At 46.6% G+C, this 23,157-nt stretch overlaps 5 protein-coding genes across 5 annotated transcripts; 3 read left to right on the plus strand and 2 right to left on the minus strand.

The window, feature by feature from the left end:
• Positions 1–413: 413 nt before the first annotated feature.
• Positions 414–1,904, plus strand: LOC120660997 (bisdemethoxycurcumin synthase-like). Its single transcript, XM_039939675.1, has 2 exons — positions 414–658; positions 833–1,904. Exons 1-2 carry the CDS (start codon positions 478–480, stop codon positions 1,825–1,827), a joined length of 1,176 nt encoding a protein of 391 aa, XP_039795609.1. The 5' UTR covers positions 414–477; the 3' UTR covers positions 1,828–1,904.
• Positions 1,905–6,395: 4,491 nt separating this feature from the next.
• On the minus strand, positions 6,396–7,924 carry LOC120661002 (probable carboxylesterase 5). Its single transcript, XM_039939685.1, has one exon. The coding sequence runs from the start codon at positions 7,827–7,829 to the stop codon at positions 6,573–6,575; it is 1,257 nt and encodes a 418-aa protein (XP_039795619.1). The 5' UTR covers positions 7,830–7,924; the 3' UTR covers positions 6,396–6,572.
• Positions 7,925–8,942: 1,018 nt separating this feature from the next.
• Positions 8,943–10,433, plus strand: LOC120661012 (bisdemethoxycurcumin synthase-like). The gene is made up of 2 exons (XM_039939698.1): positions 8,943–9,187; positions 9,362–10,433. Exons 1-2 carry the CDS (start codon positions 9,007–9,009, stop codon positions 10,354–10,356), a joined length of 1,176 nt encoding a protein of 391 aa, XP_039795632.1. The 5' UTR covers positions 8,943–9,006; the 3' UTR covers positions 10,357–10,433.
• A 4,476-nt stretch (positions 10,434–14,909) lies between these two features.
• Positions 14,910–16,441, minus strand: LOC120661021 (probable carboxylesterase 5). Its single transcript, XM_039939707.1, has one exon. It carries the CDS (start codon positions 16,341–16,343, stop codon positions 15,087–15,089), a length of 1,257 nt encoding a protein of 418 aa, XP_039795641.1. The 5' UTR covers positions 16,344–16,441; the 3' UTR covers positions 14,910–15,086.
• Positions 16,442–17,446: 1,005 nt separating this feature from the next.
• LOC120661029 (bisdemethoxycurcumin synthase-like) lies at positions 17,447–18,947 on the plus strand. Its single transcript, XM_039939720.1, has 2 exons — positions 17,447–17,701; positions 17,876–18,947. Exons 1-2 carry the CDS (start codon positions 17,521–17,523, stop codon positions 18,868–18,870), a joined length of 1,176 nt encoding a protein of 391 aa, XP_039795654.1. The 5' UTR covers positions 17,447–17,520; the 3' UTR covers positions 18,871–18,947.
• Positions 18,948–23,157: the final 4,210 nt, after the last annotated feature.

The following is a 23,157-nucleotide window of genomic DNA, read 5'->3' on the forward strand; positions in this document are numbered from 1 at the left end:
ACTGGTACCTATTCCACTTTGTGCTTTTGGTACCGGTTGGTGGCACTAACCGGTTCCTATATTGAAGTTTTGGTACCGGGTGATGCTTTAACCCGGTACCAAACCCCTTACCTTTGATTGCCGCTGGCCAAAGGTACCAGCTCCTTTTGCAGCCGGTACTGATGTGGCATCAGTACCGACTGCAAAAGTAGCTGGTACCTTTGGCCAGGACCTTTGGCCTGTTTTCTAGTAGCGGTGTAACAATACTTTGACCAACCTCCCTTACGTGACAAAGTGCGGCACCTAACAAATGACAAGACTTGAATTAGTATAGGTGCTAATGTGTCATCATCGTTGAGGTACACCAACGAAGCATGTGTCTCCTGACACTATATATAGTCCACCACCCATCTCCACTATGCTCACAACCAGTCCTCCCTCAATACCTACCGTATTGCCTTTCTAGCTACAACTACAATACTCCCATAGTTAGAGACGATGGCAACCACAGTACGTGAGATCCGGCGTGCGCAGCGTTCTGATGGCCCAGCAGCTATGCTCAGTATTGGCACCGCAAATCCAGCCAACTGCGTGTCTCAGGAGGAGTTCCCCGATTACTATTTTCGTGTCACAAACAAGGAGCACCTCACGGACCTCAAAGATACATTCAAGAAACTATGTAAGCATGTCAATACGTACTAGCTACTTGTTATTACTCTGTTATTTTCTTCCAAATCGCAGGTCTTTTTCTTTGCAAAGTTTGATTGTTTAGAACTCTGGAAAATTTGCAAATTTGATCAAGTGATACATTAACGGCGATCATTCTTCAACTAATTGAACTATTATTAATTAGGTCGGATCGCGGGGCTGGAGAAACGCTTCTTTCACCACACGGAGCAAGTGCTCAACTCCCACCCGGGCTTGCTTCAGGGGACGTCCTCGGCTCTAGACTCGCGGCTCGACGTCGTCGCCAAGGCTGCTCCAGAGCTCGCCGCGTCGGCCGCCGCCAAGGCCATCGCGAGATGGGGCCGCCCGGCCACCGACATCACCCACCTCATCGTAAGCACCAACTCCGAAGCCCGCTCACCGGGTGCGGACCTCGGGCTGGCCACACTCCTAGGCCTCCGCCCCGACGTCTGCCGGACCGTGCTCCAGCTCAACGGCTGCTCGGCCGGCTGCGCCGCCCTTCGCCTGGCCAAGGACCACGCCGAGAACAACCGCGGCGCGCGCGTGCTCGTGGTCTGCGTCGAGCTCACCATCACCACATTCCGAGCCCCACACGAAGGGGATAGCTTCGGCACCCTCATTCCGCAGGCGCTGTTCGGCGACGGCGCGGGCGCTGTCATCGTCGGCGCCGACGCCGTGCAACCCGCCGAGCGCCCGCTCTTCGAGATTGTGTCCGCCTCGCAGGCCGTGATACCTGGGTCGGAGAAGCAGCTCAACGTGCGGCTCGGGGAAGTCGGGATCGACATCGACATCTCCTTCAACCTGCCGAAGTTTGTCGCGCAGAATCTCGAGCGCTGCCTGCTTGATGCGTCTGGGGCGCTCGCCCTTAATGGCGTCGAGTGTAAGTGGAACGACCTCTTCTGGGCACTCCATCCGGGCAGCCGCGGGATTCTGGACCGCGTCGAGTCGGCTCTCGGGCTGGAGCCAAAGAAGCTAGCGGCGAGCCGAACTGTGGTGAAAGACTACGGGAACATGCTCTCCGCAACGGTGATATTCGTGCTCGAAGAGCTGCGCCGGCGAATGGACGAGGAAGGTGATGAGGTTGCAGAGTGGGGGATGATGGTGGGCTTTGGACCGGGATTCACTGTTGAGACCATGGTGCTACACGCTACAAAGTACTAGGTGTTGAAGTTGGAAATTGTACGATTATTTTGCATGTTTTAATTGAGAAATAAATAAAGTGAACATTTTACACGTGAGTGATTGATTGGAAGTTTGGAACTACTCACTTAGCCGGACGCATGCACTTCTTTATTAGACTCAAAATAAGGTAATTAACAACACTTTGACTTGCTCCTATACGTGATAAAGATTGCCATAAACAAGACTAGACTTGAATTAGTACAGGAATTAGTTGTTGATCATCTTTTGTATTGTAATGTGACCATGATTTGAAACGGATGGCGAGTGTAATGACCCAAATGTATGTATCATGTCAAGCATTGCATAATGGGCATTCTTGTTAGCATTCAAAAAAGAATTGTGCTTGACTTGAACGCATATGAATTTAATTTTGAATTGTTGATGCATTTGGAACTCATGCTTTGAGAAACAACTTGCATTTTCATTATATGACTTATGTTGGGAGCTATTTTGATAAAATACTACTTTGAAAAACTTGAATTTAGGTGGGTTTTTCCGGATTTTAGGAAACCATCTTGAAGCCAAACAGCAACTTAGCTGAAAACTCAAAAATAGCATTCTGGGAAGAATTTTCATTTCAAAACCTACAAAAGCTTTTCTACCAATTCCAAGCAAAATAGGCTGCTCTTGATTTCAAGTATCAACATAAAAATTGGTGTGATTTTTGGAGGCTTGGAAGATCAGTTTTGAAGATTAGAGCAAAGAGAAGAGTTTGTGCACGCAACACCCATGTTACGGCATTTTGTTCTCCGGATTGTCCGCAAGAAGCTCTTGTGTGCGTGTTGCCTCTGTACAGAAGTTGTGCCATGTATCCCCACCACGCGTCCACGCCCCATCTAACCTCCACCCCAACCAGTGCCTCTCCTCCCCTTCTTGCTGCTCTTCCTCACAGAGAACACCCATGTTCCTTCCCTTTGCTCTTCCTCAACCTAGCCATGGAGGAGAAACCCATCCAAACCTACCAAATCCAACACATCCTCATCGGAGTTTGACGGAAGACCAATCAAGGACGATGCTGACGAGCTTCACCACCATCTCGACCATCTCTTCCGTGTTGAAGACCTAGGAGAAGGCCATCCCCAAGCTTCTCCATCATCTTCCCCAAGCTCTCAAGTATGAACTCGACTCGATATACACCGACGCCGCTCTACTCCAACAAGTGGCCCTTCGCTTGTGCTCTACTCATCACTGTGAGCTCCTCTCACTGTTCCCTTTCACTCTTGTGCCCTCATCCAAGATCCCTAGCTCATTCATGGCATCTCTCCATTGATGACATAGATCTTTGTAGACTCCATGCATGTCAAATCTTCTAGCCAGAACAAGTTCTTGATGTCCTTAGGAATCCATAGAAACAAACCGCACTCGAAACCGTTGCTACAGCCTCCGCCAGCGACCTCACTGGTGACCCTCGGCCGACGAGCGGATGGTCCGCAACCTACAGTCGGACAGTCCGCGAGTCGTGGCCTCCAACACCGAGCCTCTGCCCAAAAACACGTCCCCAGAATTTGTATGGCGGACAATCTGCTATCCACACCCGTACGGTCCGCAATTCAATTCGAAATTCCCACAGAACCGAGTCAGTTTTTGGAACTCATCCCGAGCTTGTACGGCGGACGGTCCGCCCCTCTGGACTGGACGGTCCGCGGGTACTGTTTAGGTACAGATTGGCTGGTCTGTTCATATAACAGAACAGGTTGTATGCTCTCTATCGCTAATCCAGCATCACAACTTTTCCTACGCTTTGGTTGAATAATGAAGTTCACGGTACATCATCTTTTGGGGAGATGTTTTTCAGAATAAGTCCCATCACAATGATAGTATTTACATCACAAGTTTCACACCTTTTTTTAACTAGTGAGATGGCCCGCGTATTTGCGCGGCTAGTATCGAGAATCTAAATGTTTATATATATATATTGGTATCATCATTATTATTATTAAATTTATACTTTTCCTTTATGTTGTTCTTTTAGTATCGCACTATATGTCTAGTTCTTAAAAGTAATTTAAATGTAGATATATTGTCATAAGTTTTTTTGTTAGGGCTCTATTACTATCTCCATTGGTCTATCTCTCTTTTCTTTTAACTTGTTCCTATTCTAACTAAATAACTTTGGTTGGATTTATTTTTTAATCAATAATATAAGTTGATAATTTATACATAACTTGAGCTATCTTTGCAAAGAAGGTAGCTAAAGGTATTTTTTATTAATGTTTTCATAACATCAATGATTAGTTATTTTCGTTAGGCATAGCAATATTTATGGCTAATATTATCATAATTATAGTGGTCAATATTTTTTATTTATTTTCTATTAGCATGATTATTTATATGTCTTGAGACCGAATATGCATAATGAAGCAAGTGTGTTAGCAATAAAGATTGGGAAAATAGAAAATGACTTTTTATCTCGCTTGATTCTCTTTCGCAGTACTTCTCCACTGTGTATTGGGCATGTGACATCCCGACCCATGGCATAATAGGATTAATAGGATACTCATACCACCAAGTTGCAACTTCTTTTCTGGAAGCTAATCTCCAAAGAACTCCGAGGTTAAGCGTGCTTGGCTCGGAGAAATTTGGGGATGGGTGACCGACCGAGAAGTTCTTCCCGGGTGCGCACGAGTGAGGACAAAGTGTGCAGAAAAGACTAGTGTTGGTCTGTGAGGGCAGTCTATGTCCTAGTAAGTAGCCAGATGTAAGTGGGCCAGGTCTCGGGGAGGCAGGGCGCACCTCTGAACGCTTGCTTAATAAAGGATTTGCAATTTTTTCCATCTTCATTATCATATCTTGTATCGCTGCCGCCGCACGCTATCTCGAACTCTCGATCGTCTTGCTCAACATGTTACTTCGCCCAGTCGCCCGTCTCTCAACTACATGTGATTACCGTCTTCAAGCCTGATAACAACACTATTTATTACTCTTCCGGGCCAACTCAGCCGTCATGGACTACTGCTCCTGCTAGTTGCGACTCTGGTGTCCCATATCCGGCTAAGCTATAACTTGGTCAAGATGAACACTCAGCGATGAGTATTTTAGATTATTTTTTTAATGGTAGTGGTGGGTTAATTTTAATTAGGCATAAGGGTATTATGGGCAAATTTTATCGTAATGGCAGTGGTGGGTAATTTTATTTCTTTTCTTTTTTTCGATTAAAGTGAGAATTTTTATGTCTTCAGAGTGAATGTGGAGGCTTCTTTTGTTGGCCAAATAATAAAATAATGGATGTGATACCAGCCCCGCACCTTTTTTATGCGATACAAGTTCCACGCCGTAATAACGAATATAAAATAGTTCGATCATCATTTACACCTGCTCGTTGCATGAGATAGTCTTTGACCAATTTAGTTGACTAATCACTAGCAGTATATATAGCCAAACATTTGACCAAGGCTTGGGACGATCGGTGATTGGCCTCATTGCATAATTGTTGCATGCATACGCACGTGTAGGGGAAAAAGCCCAAAAAAAAAATGGCCGGACGCATGCACATGTCCTCCTCCAAACAAACTAGCAACACATTGACCCGCTCCTATATATACGTGATAAAGATTAGTACATGAACTAGATAGTTATTGTAATTTTGATTCTACTACTATAGGCGCTATACGTACCCTCTGGCTGCTGCGCCAAAAAATATTATTAGAGGAAGGCTACTACAATACAATAATGCAAAAGCCGGCTCCTACACGTGATAAAGATTGGCACCAGGGGCGGGCGCACATGGTATTCAAGGGTATTCATGGAATATCAATAATTTTGTTTAAAAAAATCAAATATATATAGTCCATCATATACATGTATATATATTGAAAAAATTGGAAAAATATCACCCAGCCCACATTATTTCTCGAAATGGGACAAACAGCCCCAAAAACAGCCCACTCGGGCCTTTTCTCTCTCACTATTTGTGTTTTCGAATTTTATCCACTATTTACTTTGGATATTTCTATTATCTATATGGTGAACAATGTCAAATTATGAACAATATATGTACAATCGGTACTCAATTATGCGCTACTAATATGTACTTTGAGCTGTCAAATTTTTTTTTTATACTATTTCCTGAGCCTGCCCTTGATTGGCACCAAAAGGAACCAATATATAATTTGAATCGCGGCGTGGACCAAGGGCACGCTCCAGTGCCTCTTGCGGAAAGACCCGTGAAGTTGCGCCCGGTCAACATAGCTCGTCCAGCTCGTGCCACCCGACGACCTGAGAGCTGAGCATGCATGGTGGTTGGTGGCTTACACGAAATTTCAATGCTGAACATTTCAATGCATCAGCCCTGCAAGATACCAACGTTAGCAAATTAACTCAGCTTGATGGATTTTTGAACTGCCCAGGTTCTACCATACTTTGGGATAAGTAGTGATTAATCTATCTCTGTGCAGGAGATGACCATCTTCTACTAGGGGCCTAGGGCAATCGGAACAGTAGAGTGCCTAGCTGTATATGGTCTATACTTAAAGGAGAGTAAATAAATAAATAAGTAAAAAGGACACAAAGAAAATTAGGTAATGATTTCTCAATGAAATTTTCAAAGGTTCACAAGGTTGTGTTTTGTATAAATGTATAAAACTACATACGTTTCTCGTGCTAAGGGGTAATATGTGTTAAAATGTGTCCAATAGTACATCTATATTAGTTAATGATGAGAGATTATACAACACAACACGATCCACATCACATTTTGGTGAAGACGACAGCCCCTATAGCTATTATTACCACATGTTCTTGATAAGATGACGAGTTCCGGCGAAGGCGGCTGCTGCTGCTGGCCCCTTGTAGGCCTGCTTGTTAGTAGGCCACACGGCGCCCGAAAAGAGCCCGTAGTTTTTCTTGGGTCCTCCAATTTTTGACGTTGCATACGCCATGCTGCAGGTCGTCGTCGTCGAGTCACTGCAACGACGTTTCATGTTCATCCCATAGTCAAATACGTCCATAAACGGCCGGCGAGGGACACCTAGTATCATAGGCTTTGGAGGCTGGTTGATGAAGCGCACGATGTTCTCCATGAGCCTCCTGCTGGTGGCGCGCAGCGGGCTGTAGAGGTGGAAGCCGTGGTCCTCGCCCTCCGACTCCACCAGCGTTGCCTCGCCGCCGGTGGCAGTGCGCGCATAGTAGTCGCTGAAGCGGTCGAGGAGGCGGCACCCGCGTTCCCGCAGGGTGTCCTTCTCGGCCACGGCCACGAGGACCCGCCGGCACGTCAGCGACGCGATCTCCTCCTCAGGAGGGTTGAGCCGAGGGTCATCGTTGCTGGCCTGGCCCGCGGTCACGAACGGCCAGAGCCAGTCCACCCCGTACGCTGGAAACACCGCTGCGCCATCCCAGACCTCCTCGGAAGGCAGCCGCTCGGCTCCCCAGAAGTAGGGGTGCACGATGGCCATCCCCTCGATGTCGACGCCCAATTCCAATCCGTCGTCTTGGCTTGCCCGTACCGCTGTGTGGTAGGCGATGTTCCCGCCTGCACTGTCGCCGGCAAGGAACGTGCGCGCGGGATCTGCGTAGTCGGCGAGCCAGGGGTCAGCGAAGGACGCCACCCACTTGAGCGCAGACCATGCGTCGTCGTAGGCCGCAGGTATGGGGTGCTCCGGCGCGAGGCGGTACTCCACCGAGACGACGAGCGCCCCGGCGCTCGCGGCGAGTGAAGTGGCATAGCCGTGGTAGGTCCGGCAGAAGGCGCTCTCCGTGCAGAAGGAGCCGCCGTGGATGTACACCACGAGGGGGAGCCTCCTGTTGCCGGCAGCCTTGGCGGCCCGGGAGGGGAGGAACAGCCGTGCCGACACACCGGTGCTGTGGTCGATGACCACATCTCTCGTTGCCACCCCGCGGTTGGCTCTCGGGTTCTCCGACGCAGCCACGGGAGGACTCCTCAGCAACCGCTCGATTCGGCCATCCTTGTACCGTTTTAGGAACGGGGAGAAGTCAAAGTCGACTTCAGCGACAGCATCCTCCCCAAAGATCTTGCTTGCATGCATAGTGCGTGGTGATCTTTTGATTCTCAGTATCTGTATGTGTTTGCACCTCTTTGTTGTGCTGTACGTGTTGTAGGCTAGCTTGTGGGGTTGCTGCTTGTGGCCGTGTTGGGCATTTATAGAAGAAGTTCGATCATCATTTACACCTGCTCGTTGCAAGATAGGCTTACCCGATTTAGTTGACTGATCAGTATATATATTGAATAATTAGCCAAAAATTATTGGATGAAGACTAGCTAGGGAAGACTGGACGATCGATGCTTGGTGTCATTGAATACTTAGTTGTTGCATGTGTAGTACGTGCGTGGTGTAACACCAACGGAACACACCAGGAAACAACCCGTAGGTACAGTGCATCCTCATGATGCATGTGCGTGACTTGGAATGAAACAAATGACCAACCGATCGACCACGTGTTGAGCCGTTGTCAATCAAAAGCAACTTGCACAACTTGCCCTGATGAGAGCTGATCTTAGTTGAACGCATGACGTACTGACCGTGCCAAATTAGTTGGCATTTTCACTTTTGAGACCTTAGCCGCCAGCCAACTCGATCGGTACCATTGGTACTTGTGCAGATCCAACAAATACGGTTCAAGTGGGCTATATAAAATTTATCCTAATAAGATTATTATAAAAAAAATATGTCTATATATAGAATAGGAAGGCGAAAATGAGCTAGATTTTTAGAACAAAATGGCATCAATCATACTGTTCATATTTACATCACGAGTTCCACACCTTAATGGATATAGAAGTAGTTCGATCGATCATCATTTACACCTGCTCGTTGCAAGAGATAGGCTTGACCGATTTAGTTGACTTTGAATAATGAGCCGAAAATTCTTGGATGTGAAGACTAGACAGGGAAGACTGGACGATCGTGCATGGTCTCATTGAATAATTAGTTGTTGCATGTGTAGTACGTGCGTGGTTGGTGGGGACAATACTTTGACCAAGCTCCTATACGTGACAAAGTGCAGCACCAAACAAATGACAAGACTTGAATTAGTATAGGTGCTAATGTGTCATCATCGTTGAGGTACACCAACGAAGCATGTGTCTCCTGACACTATATATAGTCCACCACCCATCTCCACTATGCTCACAACCAGTCCTCCCTCAATACCTACCGTATTGCCTTTCTAGCTACAACTACAATACTCCCATAGTTAGAGACGATGGCAACCACAGTACGTGAGATCCGGCGTGCGCAGCGTTCTGATGGCCCAGCAGCTATGCTCAGTATTGGCACCGCAAATCCAGCCAACTGCGTGTCTCAGGAGGAGTTCCCCGATTACTATTTTCGTGTCACAAACAAGGAGCACCTCACGGACCTCAAAGATACATTCAAGAAACTATGTAAGCATGTCAATACGTACTAGCTACTTGTTATTACTCTGTTATTTTCTTCCAAATCGCAGCTCTTTTTCTTTGCAAAGTTTGATTGTTTAGAACTCTGGAAAATTTGCAAATTTGATCAAGTGATACATTAACGGCGATCATTCTTCAACTAATTGAACTATTATTAATTAGGTCGGATCGCGGGGCTGGAGAAACGCTTCTTTCACCACACGGAGCAAGTGCTCAACTCCCACCCGGGCTTGCTTCAGGGGACGTCCTCGGCTCTAGACTCGCGGCTCGACGTCGTCGCCAAGGCTGCTCCAGAGCTCGCCGCGTCGGCCGCCGCCAAGGCCATCGCGAGATGGGGCCGCCCGGCCACCGACATCACCCACCTCATCGTAAGCACCAACTCCGAAGCCCGCTCACCGGGTGCGGACCTCGGGCTGGCCACACTCCTAGGCCTCCGCCCCGACGTCTGCCGGACCGTGCTCCAGCTCAACGGCTGCTCGGCCGGCTGCGCCGCCCTTCGCCTGGCCAAGGACCACGCCGAGAACAACCGCGGCGCGCGCGTGCTCGTGGTCTGCGTCGAGCTCACCATCACCACATTCCGAGCCCCACACGAAGGGGATAGCTTCGGCACCCTCATTCCGCAGGCGCTGTTCGGCGACGGCGCGGGCGCTGTCATCGTCGGCGCCGACGCCGTGCAACCCGCCGAGCGCCCGCTCTTCGAGATTGTGTCCGCCTCGCAGGCCGTGATACCTGGGTCGGAGAAGCAGCTCAACGTGCGGCTCGGGGAAGTCGGGATCGACATCGACATCTCCTTCAACCTGCCGAAGTTTGTCGCGCAGAATCTCGAGCGCTGCCTGCTTGATGCGTCTGGGGCGCTCGCCCTTAATGGCGTCGAGTGTAAGTGGAACGACCTCTTCTGGGCACTCCATCCGGGCAGCCGCGGGATTCTGGACCGCGTCGAGTCGGCTCTCGGGCTGGAGCCCAAGAAGCTAGCGGCGAGCCGAACTGTGGTGAAAGACTACGGGAACATGCTCTCCGCAACGGTGATATTCGTGCTCGAAGAGCTGCGCCGGCGAATGGACGAGGAAGGTGATGAGGTTGCAGAGTGGGGGATGATGGTGGGCTTTGGACCGGGATTCACTGTTGAGACCATGGTGCTACACGCTACAAAGTACTAGGTGTTGAAGTTGGAAATTGTACGATTATTTTGCATGTTTTAATTGAGAAATAAATAAAGTGAACATTTTACACGTGAGTGATTGATTGGAAGTTTGGAACTACTCACTTAGCCGGACGCATGCACTTCTTTATTAGACTCAAAATAAGGTAATTAACAACACTTTGACATGCTCCTATACGTGATAAAGATTGCCATAAACAAGACTAGACTTGAATTAGTACAGGAATTAGTTGTTGATCATCTTTTGTATTGTAATGTGACCATGATTTGAAACGGATGGCGAGTGTAATGACCCAAATGTATGTATCATGTCAAGCATTGCATAATGGGCATTCTTGTTAGCATTCAAAAAAGAATTGTGCTTGACTTGAACGCATATGAATTTAATTTTGAATTGTTGATGCATTTGGAACTCATGCTTTGAGAAACAACTTGCATTTTCATTATATGACTTATGTTGGGAGCTATTTTGATAAAATACTACTTTGAAAAACTTGAATTTAGGTGGGTTTTTCCGGATTTTAGGAAACCATCTTGAAGCCAAACAGCAACTTAGCTGAAAACTCAAAAATAGCATTCTGGGAAGAATTTTCATTTCAAAACCTACAAAAGCTTTTCTACCAATTCCAAGCAAAATAGGCTGCTCTTGATTTCAAGTATCAACATAAAAATTGGTGTGATTTTTGGAGGCTTGGAAGATCAGTTTTGAAGATTGGAGCAAAGAGAAGAGTTTGTGCACGCAACACCCATGTTACGGCATTTTGTTCTCCGGATTGTCCGCAAGAAGCTCTTGTGTGCGTGTTGCCTCTGTACAGAAGTTGTGCCATGTATCCCCACCACGCGTCCACGCCCCAATCTAACCTCCACCCCAGCCAGTGCCTCTCCTCCCCTTCTTGCTGCTCTTCCTCACAGAGAACACCCATGTTCCTTCCCTTTGCTCTTCCTCAACCTAGCCATGGAGGAGAAACCCATCCAAACCTACCAAATCCAACACATCCTCATCGGAGTTTGACGGAAGACCAATCAAGGACGATGCTGACGAGCTTCACCACCATCTCGACCATCTCTTCCGTGTTGAAGACCTAGGAGAAGGCCATCCCCAAGCTTCTCCATCATCTTCCCCAAGCTCTCAAGTATGAACTCGACTCGATATACACCGACGCCGCTCTACTCCAACAAGTGGCCCTTCGCTTGTGCTCTACTCATCACTGTGAGCTCCTCTCACTGTTCCCTTTCACTCTTGTGCCCTCATCCAAGATCCCTAGCTCATTCATGGCATCTCTCCATTGATGACATAGATCTTTGTAGACTCCATGCATGTCAAATCTTCTAGCCAGAACAAGTTCTTGATGTCCTTAGGAATCCATAGAAACAAACCGCACTCGAAACCGTTGCTACAGCCTCCGCCAGCGACCTCACTGGTGACCCTCGGCCGACGAGCGGATGGTCCGCAACCTACAGTCGGACAGTCCGCGAGTCGTGGCCTCCAACACCGAGCCTCTGCCCAAAAACACGTCCCCAGAATTTGTATGGCGGACAATCTGCTATCCACACCCGTACGGTCCGCAATTCAATTCGAAATTCCCACAGAACCGAGTCGTTTTTGGAACTCATCCCGAGCTTGTACGGCGGACGGTCCGCCCCTCTGGACTGGACGGTCCGCGGGTACTGTTTAGGTACAGATTGGCTGGTCTGTTCATATAACAGAACAGGTTGTATGCTCTCTATCGCTAATCCAGCATCACAACTTTTCCTACGCTTTGGTTGAATAATGAAGTTCACGGTACATCATCTTTTGGGGAGATGTTTTTCAGAATAAGTCCCATCACAATGATAGTATTTACATCACAAGTTTCACACCTTTTTTTAACTAGTGAGATGGCCCGCGTATTTGCGCGGCTAGTATCGAGAATCTAAATGTTTATATATATATATATTGGTATCATCATTATTATTATTAAATTTATACTTTTCCTTTATGTTGTTCTTTTAGTATCGCACTATATGTCTAGTTCTTAAAAGTAATTTAAATGTAGATATATTGTCATAAGTTTTTTTGTTAGGGCTCTATTACTATCTCCATTGGTCTATCTCTCTTTTCTTTTAACTTGTTCCTATTCTAACTAAATAACTTTGGTTGGATTTATTTTTTAATCAATAATATAAGTTGATAATTTATACATAACTTGAGCTATCTTTGCAAAGAAGGTAGCTAAAGGTATTTTTTATTAATGTTTTCATAACATCAATGATTAGTTATTTTCGTTAGGCATAGCAATATTTATGGCTAATATTATCATAATTATAGTGGTCAATATTTTTTATTTATTTTCTATTAGCATGATTATTTATATGTCTTGAGACCGAATATGCATAATGAAGCAAGTGTGTTAGCAATAAAGATTGGGAAAATAGAAAATGACTTTTTATCTCGCTTGATTCTCTTTCGCAGTACTTCTCCACTGTGTATTGGGCATGTGACATCCCGACCCATGGCATAATAGGATTAATAGGATACTCATACCACCAAGTTGCAACTTCTTTTCTGGAAGCTAATCTCCAAAGAACTCCGAGGTTAAGCGTGCTTGGCTCGGAGAAATTTGGGGATGGGTGACCGACCGGGAAGTTCTTCCCGGGTGCGCACGAGTGAGGACAAAGTGTGCAGAAAAGACTAGTGTTGGTCTGTGAGGGCAGTCTATGTCCTAGAAAGTAGCCAGATGTAAGCGGGCCAGGCCTCGGGGAGGCGGGCGCACCTCTGAACGCTTGCTTAATAAAGGATTTGCAATTTTTTCCATCTTCATTATCATATCTTGTATCGCTGCCGCCGCACGCTGTCTCGAACTCTCGATCGTCTTGCTCAACATGTTACTTCGCCCAGTCGCCCGTCTCTCAACTACATGTGATTACCGTCTTCAAGCCTGATAACAACACTATTTATTACTCTTCCGGGCCAACTCAGCCGTCATGGACTACTGCTCCTGCTAGTTGCGACTCTGGTGTCCCATATCCGGCTAAGCTATAACTTGGTCAAGATGAACACTCAGCGATGAGTATTTTAGATTATTTTTTTAATGGTAGTGGTGGGTTAATTTTAATTAGGCATAAGGGTATTATGGGCAAATTTTATCGTAATGGCAGTGGTGGGTAATTTTATTTCTTTTCTTTTTTTCGATTAAAGTGAGAATTTTTATGTCTTCAGAGTGAATGTGGAGGCTTCTTTTGTTGGCCAAATAATAAAATAATGGATGTGATACCAGCCCCGCACCTTTTTTATGCGATACAAGTTCCACGCCTTAATAACGAATATAAAATAGTTCGATCATCATTTACACCTGCTCGTTGCATGAGATAGTCTTTGACCAATTTAGTTGACTAATCACTAGCAGTATATATAGCCAAACATTTGACCAAGGCTTGGGACGATCGGTGATTGGCCTCATTGCATAATTGTTGCATGCATACGCACGTGTAGGGGAAAAAGCCCAAAAAAAAATGGCCGGACGCATGCACATGTACTCCTCCAAACAAACTAGCAACACATTGACCCGCTCCTATATATACGTGATAAAGATTAGTACATGAACTAGCTAGTTATTGTAATTTTGATTCTACTACTATAGGCGCTATACGTACCCTCTGGCTGCTGCGCCAAAAAATATTATTAGAGGAAGGCTACTACAATACAATAATGCAAAAGCCGGCTCCTACACGTGATAAAGATTGGCACCAGGGGCGGGCGCACATGGTATTCAAGGGTATTCATGGAATATCAATAATTTTGTTTAAAAAATCAAATATATATAGTCCATCATATACATGTATATATATTGAAAAAATTGGAAAAATATCACCCAGCCCACATTATTTCTCGAAATGGGACAAACAGCCCCAAAAACAGCCCACTCGGGCCTTTTCTCTCTCACTATTTGTGTTTTCGAATTTTATCCACTATTTACTTCGGATATTTCTATTATCTATATGGTGAACAATGTCAAATTATGAACAATATATGTACAATCCGGTACTCAATTATGCGCTACTAATATGTACTTTGAGCTGTCAAATTTTTTTTTTATACTATTTCCTGAGCCTGCCCTTGATTGGCACCAAAAGGAACCAATATATAATTTGAATCGCGGCGTGGACCAAGGGCACGCTCCAGTGCCTCTTGCGGAAAGACCCGTGAAGTTGCGCCCGGTCAACATAGCTCGTCCAGCTCGTGCCACCCGACGACCTGAGAGCTGAGCATGCATGGTGGTTGGTGGCTTACACGAAATTTCAATGCATCAGCCCTGCAAGATACCAACGTTAGCAAATTAACTCAGCTTGATGGATTTTTGAACTGCCCAGGTTCTACCATACTTTGGGATAAGTAGTGATTAATCTATCTCTGTGCTGGAGATGACCATCTTCTACTAGGGGCCTAGGGCAATCGGAACAGTAGAGTGCCTAGCTGTATATGGTCTATACTTAAAGGAGAGTAAATAAATAAATAAGTAAAAAGGACACAAAGAAAATTAGGTAATGATTTCTCAATGAAATTTTCAAAGGTTCACAAGGTTGTGTTTTGTATAAATGTATAAAACTACATACGTTTCTCGTGCTAAGGGGTAATATGTGTTAAAATGTGTCCAATAGTACATCTATATTAGTTAATGATGAGAGATTATACAACACAACACGATCCACATCACATTTTGGTGAAGACGACAGCCCCTATAGCTATTATTACCACATGTTCTTGATAAGATGACGAGTTCCGGCGAAGGCGGCTGCTGCTGCTGGCCCCTTGTAGGCCTGCTTGTTAGTAGGCCACACGGCGCCCGAAAAGAGCCCGTAGTTTTTCTTGGGTCCTCCAATTTTTGACGTTGCATACGCCATGCTGCAGGTCGTCGTCGTCGAGTCACTGCAACGACGTTTCATGTTCATCCCATAGTCAAATACGTCCATAAACGGCCGGCGAGGGACACCTAGTATCATAGGCTTTGGAGGCTGGTTGATGAAGCGCACGATGTTCTCCATGAGCCTCCTGCTGGTGGCGCGCAGCGGGCTGTAGAGGTGGAAGCCGTGGTCCTCGCCCTCCGACTCCACCAGCGTTGCCTCGCCGCCGGTGGCAGTGCGCGCATAGTAGTCGCTGAAGCGGTCGAGGAGGCGGCACCCGCGTTCCCGCAGGGTGTCCTTCTCGGCCACGGCCACGAGGACCCGCCGGCACGTCAGCGACGCGATCTCCTCCTCAGGAGGGTTGAGCCGAGGGTCATCGTTGCTGGCCTGGCCCGCGGTCACGAACGGCCAGAGCCAGTCCACCCCGTACGCTGGAAACACCGCTGCGCCATCCCAGACCTCCTCGGAAGGCAGCCGCTCGGCTCCCCAGAAGTAGGGGTGCACGATGGCCATCCCCTCGATGTCGACGCCCAATTCCAATCCGTCGTCTTGGCTAGCCCGTACCGCTGTGTGGTAGGCGATGTTCCCGCCTGCACTGTCGCCGGCAAGGAACGTGCGCGCGGGATCTGCGTAGTCGGCGAGCCAGGGGTCAGCGAAGGACGCCACCCACTTGAGCGCAGACCATGCGTCGTCGTAGGCCGCAGGTATGGGGTGCTCCGGCGCGAGGCGGTACTCCACCGAGACGACGAGCGCCCCGGCGCTCGCGGCGAGTGAAGTGGCGTAGCCGTGGTAGGTCCGGCAGAAGGCGCTCTCCGTGCAGAAGGAGCCGCCGTGGATGTACACCACGAGGGGGAGCCTCCTGTTGCCGGCAGCCTTGGCGGCCCGGGAGGGGAGGAACAGCCGTGCCGACACACCGGTGCTGTGGTCGATGACCACATCTCTCGTTGCCACCCCGCGGTTGGCTCTCGGGTTCTCCGACGCAGCCACGGGAGGACTCCTCAGCAACCGCTCGATTCGGCCATCCTTGTACCGTTTTAGGAACGGGGAGAAGTCAAAGTCGACTTCAGCGACAGCATCCTCCACAAAGATCTTGCTTGCATGCATAGTGCGTGGTGATCTTTTGATTCTCAGTATCTGTATGTGTTTGCACCTCTTTGTTGTGCTGTACGTGTTGTAGGCTAGCTTGTGGGGTTGCTGCTTGTGGCCGTGTTGGGCATTTATAGAAGAAGTTCGATCATCATTTACACCTGCTCGTTGCAAGATAGGCTTACCCGATTTAGTTGACTGATCAGTATATATATTGAATAATTAGCCAAAAATTATTGGATGAAGACTAGCTAGGGAAGACTGGACGATCGATGCTTGGTGTCATTGAATACTTAGTTGTTGCATGTGTAGTACGTGCGTGGTGTAACACCAACGGAACACACCAGGAAACAACCCGTAGGTACAGTGCATCCTCATGATGCATGTGCGTGACTTGGAATGAAACAAATGACCAACCGATCGACCACGTGTTGAGCCGTTGTCAATCAAAAGCAACTTGCACAACTTGCCCTGATGAGAGCTGATCTTAGTTGAACGCATGACGTACTGACCGTGCCAAATTAGTTGGCATTTTCACTTTTGAGACCTTAGCCGCCAGCCAACTCGATCGGTACCATTGGTACTTGTGCAGATCCAACAAATACGGTTCAAGTGGGCTATATAAAATTTATCCTAATAAGATTATTATAAAAAAAATATGTCTATATATAGAATAGGAAGGCGAAAATGAGCTAGATTTTTAGAACAAAATGGCATCAATCATACTGTTCATATTTACATCACGAGTTCCACACCTTAATGGATATAGAAGTAGTTCGATCGATCATCATTTACACCTGCTCGTTGCAAGAGATAGGCTTGACCGATTTAGTTGACTTTGAATAATGAGCCGAAAATTCTTGGATGTGAAGACTAGACAGGGAAGACTGGACGATCGTGCATGGTCTCATTGAATAATTAGTTGTTGCATGTGTAGTACGTGCGTGGTTGGTGGGGACAATACTTTGACCAAGCTCCTATACGTGACAAAGTGCAGCACCAAACAAATGACAAGACTTGAATTAGTATAGGTGCTAATGTGTCATCATCGTTGAGGTACACCAACGAAGCATGTGTCTCCTGACACTATATATAGTCCACCACCCATCTCCACTATGCTCACAACCAGTCCTCCCTCAATACCTACCGTATTGCCTTTCTAGCTACAACTACAATACTCCCATAGTTAGAGACGATGGCAACCACAGTACGTGAGATCCGGCGTGCGCAGCGTTCTGATGGCCCAGCAGCTATGCTCAGTATTGGCACCGCAAATCCAGCCAACTGCGTGTCTCAGGAGGAGTTCCCCGATTACTATTTTCGTGTCACAAACAAGGAGCACCTCACGGACCTCAAAGATACATTCAAGAAACTATGTAAGCATGTCAATACGTACTAGCTACTTGTTATTACTCTGTTATTTTCTTCCAAATCGCAGGTCTTTTTCTTTGCAAAGTTTGATTGTTTAGAACTCTGGAAAATTTGCAAATTTGATCAAGTGATACATTAACGGCGATCATTCTTCAACTAATTGAACTATTATTAATTAGGTCGGATCGCGGGGCTGGAGAAACGCTTCTTTCACCACACGGAGCAAGTGCTCAACTCCCACCCGGGCTTGCTTCAGGGGACGTCCTCGGCTCTAGACTCGCGGCTCGACGTCGTCGCCAAGGCTGCTCCAGAGCTCGCCGCGTCGGCCGCCGCCAAGGCCATCGCGAGATGGGGCCGCCCGGCCACCGACATCACCCACCTCATCGTAAGCACCAACTCCGAAGCCCGCTCACCGGGTGCGGACCTCGGGCTGGCCACACTCCTAGGCCTCCGCCCCGACGTCTGCCGGACCGTGCTCCAGCTCAACGGCTGCTCGGCCGGCTGCGCCGCCCTTCGCCTGGCCAAGGACCACGCCGAGAACAACCGCGGCGCGCGCGTGCTCGTGGTCTGCGTCGAGCTCACCATCACCACATTCCGAGCCCCACACGAAGGGGATAGCTTCGGCACCCTCATTCCGCAGGCGCTGTTCGGCGACGGCGCGGGCGCTGTCATCGTCGGCGCCGACGCCGTGCAACCCGCCGAGCGCCCGCTCTTCGAGATTGTGTCCGCCTCGCAGGCCGTGATACCTGGGTCGGAGAAGCAGCTCAACGTGCGGCTCGGGGAAGTCGGGATCGACATCGACATCTCCTTCAACCTGCCGAAGTTTGTCGCGCAGAATCTCGAGCGCTGCCTGCTTGATGCGTCTGGGGCGCTCGCCCTTAATGGCGTCGAGTGTAAGTGGAACGACCTCTTCTGGGCACTCCATCCGGGCAGCCGCGGGATTCTGGACCGCGTCGAGTCGGCTCTCGGGCTGGAGCCCAAGAAGCTAGCGGCGAGCCGAACTGTGGTGAAAGACTACGGGAACATGCTCTCCGCAACGGTGATATTCGTGCTCGAAGAGCTGCGCCGGCGAATGGACGAGGAAGGTGATGAGGTTGCAGAGTGGGGGATGATGGTGGGCTTTGGACCGGGATTCACTGTTGAGACCATGGTGCTACACGCTACAAAGTACTAGGTGTTGAAGTTGGGAATTGTACGATTATTTTGCATGTTTTAATTGAGAAATAAATAAAGTGAACATTTTACACGTGAGTGATTGATTGGAAGTTTGGAACTACTCACTTAGCCGGACGCATGCACTTCTTTATTAGACTCAAAATAAGGTAATTAACAACACTTTGACATGCTCCTATACGTGATAAAGATTGCCATAAACAAGACTAGACTTGAATTAGTACAGGAATTAGTTGTTGATCATCTTTTGTATTGTAATGTGACCATGATTTGAAACGGATGGCGAGTGTAATGACCCAAATGTATGTATCATGTCAAGCATTGCATAATGGGCATTCTTGTTAGCATTCAAAAAAGAATTGTGCTTGACTTGAACGCATATGAATTTAATTTTGAATTGTTGATGCATTTGGAACTCATGCTTTGAGAAACAACTTGCATTTTCATTATATGACTTATGTTGGGAGCTATTTTGATAAAATACTACTTTGAAAAACTTGAATTTAGGTGGGTTTTTCCGGATTTTAGGAAACCATCTTGAAGCCAAACAGCAACTTAGCTGAAAACTCAAAAATAGCATTCTGGGAAGAATTTTCATTTCAAAACCTACAAAAGCTTTTCTACCAATTCCAAGCAAAATAGGCTGCTCTTGATTTCAAGTATCAACATAAAAATTGGTGTGATTTTTGGAGGCTTGGAAGATCAGTTTTGAAGATTGGAGCAAAGAGAAGAGTTTGTGCACGCAACACCCATGTTACGGCATTTTGTTCTCCGGATTGTCCGCAAGAAGCTCTTGTGTGCGTGTTGCCTCTGTACAGAAGTTGTGCCATGTATCCCCACCACGCGTCCACGCCCCAATCTAACCTCCACCCCAACCAGTGCCTCTCCTCCCCTTCTTGCTGCTCTTCCTCACAGAGAACACCCATGTTCCTTCCCTTTGCTCTTCCTCAACCTAGCCATGGAGGAGAAACCCATCCAAACCTACCAAATCCAACACATCCTCATCGGAGTTTGACGGAAGACCAATCAAGGACGATGCTGACGAGCTTCACCACCATCTCGACCATCTCTTCCGTGTTGAAGACCTAGGAGAAGGCCATCCCCAAGCTTCTCCATCATCTTCCCCAAGCTCTCAAGTATGAACTCGACTCGATATACACCGACGCCGCTCTACTCCAACAAGTGGCCCTTCGCTTGTGCTCTACTCATCACTGTGAGCTCCTCTCACTGTTCCCTTTCACTCTTGTGCCCTCATCCAAGATCCCTAGCTCATTCATGGCATCTCTCCATTGATGACATAGATCTTTGTAGACTCCATGCATGTCAAATCTTCTAGCCAGAACAAGTTCTTGATGTCCTTAGGAATCCATAGAAACAAACCGCACTCGAAACCGTTGCTACAGCCTCCGCCAGCGACCTCACTGGTGACCCTCGGCCGACGAGCGGATGGTCCGCAACCTACAGTCGGACAGTCCGCGAGTCGTGGCCTCCAACACCGAGCCTCTGCCCAAAAACACGTCCCCAGAATTTGTATGGCGGACAATCTGCTATCCACACCCGTACGGTCCGCAATTCAATTCGAAATTCCCACAGAACCGAGTCGTTTTTGGAACTCATCCCGAGCTTGTACGGCGGACGGTCCGCCCCTCTGGACTGGACGGTCCGCGGGTACTGTTTAGGTACAGATTGGCTGGTCTGTTCATATAACAGAACAGGTTGTATGCTCTCTATCGCTAATCCAGCATCACAACTTTTCCTACGCTTTGGTTGAATAATGAAGTTCACGGTACATCATCTTTTGGGGAGATGTTTTTCAGAATAAGTCCCATCACAATGATAGTATTTACATCACAAGTTTCACACCTTTTTTTAACTAGTGAGATGGCCCGCGTATTTGCGCGGCTAGTATCGAGAATCTAAATGTTTATATATATATATATTGGTATCATCATTATTATTATTAAATTTATACTTTTCCTTTATGTTGTTCTTTTAGTATCGCACTATATGTCTAGTTCTTAAAAGTAATTTAAATGTAGATATATTGTCATAAGTTTTTTTGTTAGGGCTCTATTACTATCTCCATTGGTCTATCTCTCTTTTCTTTTAACTTGTTCCTATTCTAACTAAATAACTTTGGTTGGATTTATTTTTTAATCAATAATATAAGTTGATAATTTATACATAACTTGAGCTATCTTTGCAAAGAAGGTAGCTAAAGGTATTTTTTATTAATGTTTTCATAACATCAATGATTAGTTATTTTCGTTAGGCATAGCAATATTTATGGCTAATATTATCATAATTATAGTGGTCAATATTTTTTATTTATTTTCTATTAGCATGATTATTTATATGTCTTGAGACCGAATATGCATAATGAAGCAAGTGTGTTAGCAATAAAGATTGGGAAAATAGAAAATGACTTTTTATCTCGCTTGATTCTCTTTCGCAGTACTTCTCCACTGTGTATTGGGCATGTGACATCCCGACCCATGGCATAATAGGATTAATAGGATACTCATACCACCAAGTTGCAACTTCTTTTCTGGAAGCTAATCTCCAAAGAACTCCGAGGTTAAGCGTGCTTGGCTCGGAGAAATTTGGGGATGGGTGACCGACCGGGAAGTTCTTCCCGGGTGCGCACGAGTGAGGACAAAGTGTGCAGAAAAGACTAGTGTTGGTCTGTGAGGGCAGTCTATGTCCTAGAAAGTAGCCAGATGTAAGCGGGCCAGGCCTCGGGGAGGCGGGCGCACCTCTGAACGCTTGCTTAATAAAGGATTTGCAATTTTTTCCATCTTCATTATCATATCTTGTATCGCTGCCGCCGCACGCTGTCTCGAACTCTCGATCGTCTTGCTCAACATGTTACTTCGCCCAGTCGCCCGTCTCTCAACTACATGTGATTACCGTCTTCAAGCCTGATAACAACACTATTTATTACTCTTCCGGGCCAACTCAGCCGTCATGGACTACTGCTCCTGCTAGTTGCGACTCTGGTGTCCCATATCCGGCTAAGCTATAACTTGGTCAAGATGAACACTCAGCGATGAGTATTTTAGATTATTTTTTTAATGGTAGTGGTGGGTTAATTTTAATTAGGCATAAGGGTATTATGGGCAAATTTTATCGTAATGGCAGTGGTGGGTAATTTTATTTCTTTTCTTTTTTTCGATTAAAGTGAGAATTTTTATGTCTTCAGAGTGAATGTGGAGGCTTCTTTTGTTGGCCAAATAATAAAATAATGGATGTGATACCAGCCCCGCACCTTTTTTATGCGATACAAGTTCCACGCCTTAATAACGAATATAAAATAGTTCGATCATCATTTACACCTGCTCGTTGCATGAGATAGTCTTTGACCAATTTAGTTGACTAATCACTAGCAGTATATATAGCCAAACATTTGACCAAGGCTTGGGACGATCGGTGATTGGCCTCATTGCATAATTGTTGCATGCATACGCACGTGTAGGGGAAAAAGCCCAAAAAAAAAATGGCCGGACGCATGCACATGTACTCCTCCAAACAAACTAGCAACACATTGACCCGCTCCTATATATACGTGATAAAGATTAGTACATGAACTAGCTAGTTATTGTAATTTTGATTCTACTACTATAGGCGCTATACGTACCCTCTGGCTGCTGCGCCAAAAAATATTATTAGAGGAAGGCTACTACAATACAATAATGCAAAAGCCGGCTCCTACACGTGATAAAGATTGGCACCAGGGGCGGGCGCACATGGTATTCAAGGGTATTCATGGAATATCAATAATTTTGTTTAAAAAAATCAAATATATATAGTCCATCATATACATGTATATATATTGAAAAAATTGGAAAAATATCACCCAGCCCACATTATTTCTCGAAATGGGACAAACAGCCCCAAAAACAGCCCACTCGGGCCTTTTCTCTCTCACTATTTGTGTTTTCGAATTTTATCCACTATTTACTTCGGATATTTCTATTATCTATATGGTGAACAATGTCAAATTATGAACAATATATGTACAATCGGTACTCAATTATGCGCTACTAATATGTACTTTGAGCTGTCAAATTTTTTTTTATACTATTTCCTGAGCCTGCCCTTGATTGGCACCAAAAGGAACCAATATATAATTTGAATCGCGGCGTGGACCAAGGGCACGCTCCAGTGCCTCTTGCGGAAAGACCCGTGAAGTTGCGCCCGGTCAACATAGCTCGTCCAGCTCGTGCCACCCGACGACCTGAGAGCTGAGCATGCATGGTGGTTGGTGGCTTACACGAAATTTCAATGC

This window comes from Panicum virgatum, chromosome 2K (assembly GCF_016808335.1).
Source record: "Panicum virgatum strain AP13 chromosome 2K, P.virgatum_v5, whole genome shotgun sequence".
In the NCBI taxonomy this organism is placed as follows: domain Eukaryota; kingdom Viridiplantae; phylum Streptophyta; class Magnoliopsida; order Poales; family Poaceae; genus Panicum; species Panicum virgatum.

Coding starts and splice junctions, on each gene's coding strand:
- LOC120660997 (XM_039939675.1), top strand. CDS start 478: ATGGCAACCACAGTACGTGAGATCCGGCGTGCGCAGCGTTCTGATGGC. Junction 659..832: donor AGATACATTCAAGAAACTAT/GTAAGCATGTCA, acceptor ATTATTAATTAG/GTCGGATCGCGGGGCTGGAG.
- LOC120661002 (XM_039939685.1), bottom strand. CDS start 7,829: ATGCATGCAAGCAAGATCTTTGGGGAGGATGCTGTCGCTGAAGTCGAC.
- LOC120661012 (XM_039939698.1), top strand. CDS start 9,007: ATGGCAACCACAGTACGTGAGATCCGGCGTGCGCAGCGTTCTGATGGC. Junction 9,188..9,361: donor AGATACATTCAAGAAACTAT/GTAAGCATGTCA, acceptor ATTATTAATTAG/GTCGGATCGCGGGGCTGGAG.
- LOC120661021 (XM_039939707.1), bottom strand. CDS start 16,343: ATGCATGCAAGCAAGATCTTTGTGGAGGATGCTGTCGCTGAAGTCGAC.
- LOC120661029 (XM_039939720.1), top strand. CDS start 17,521: ATGGCAACCACAGTACGTGAGATCCGGCGTGCGCAGCGTTCTGATGGC. Junction 17,702..17,875: donor AGATACATTCAAGAAACTAT/GTAAGCATGTCA, acceptor ATTATTAATTAG/GTCGGATCGCGGGGCTGGAG.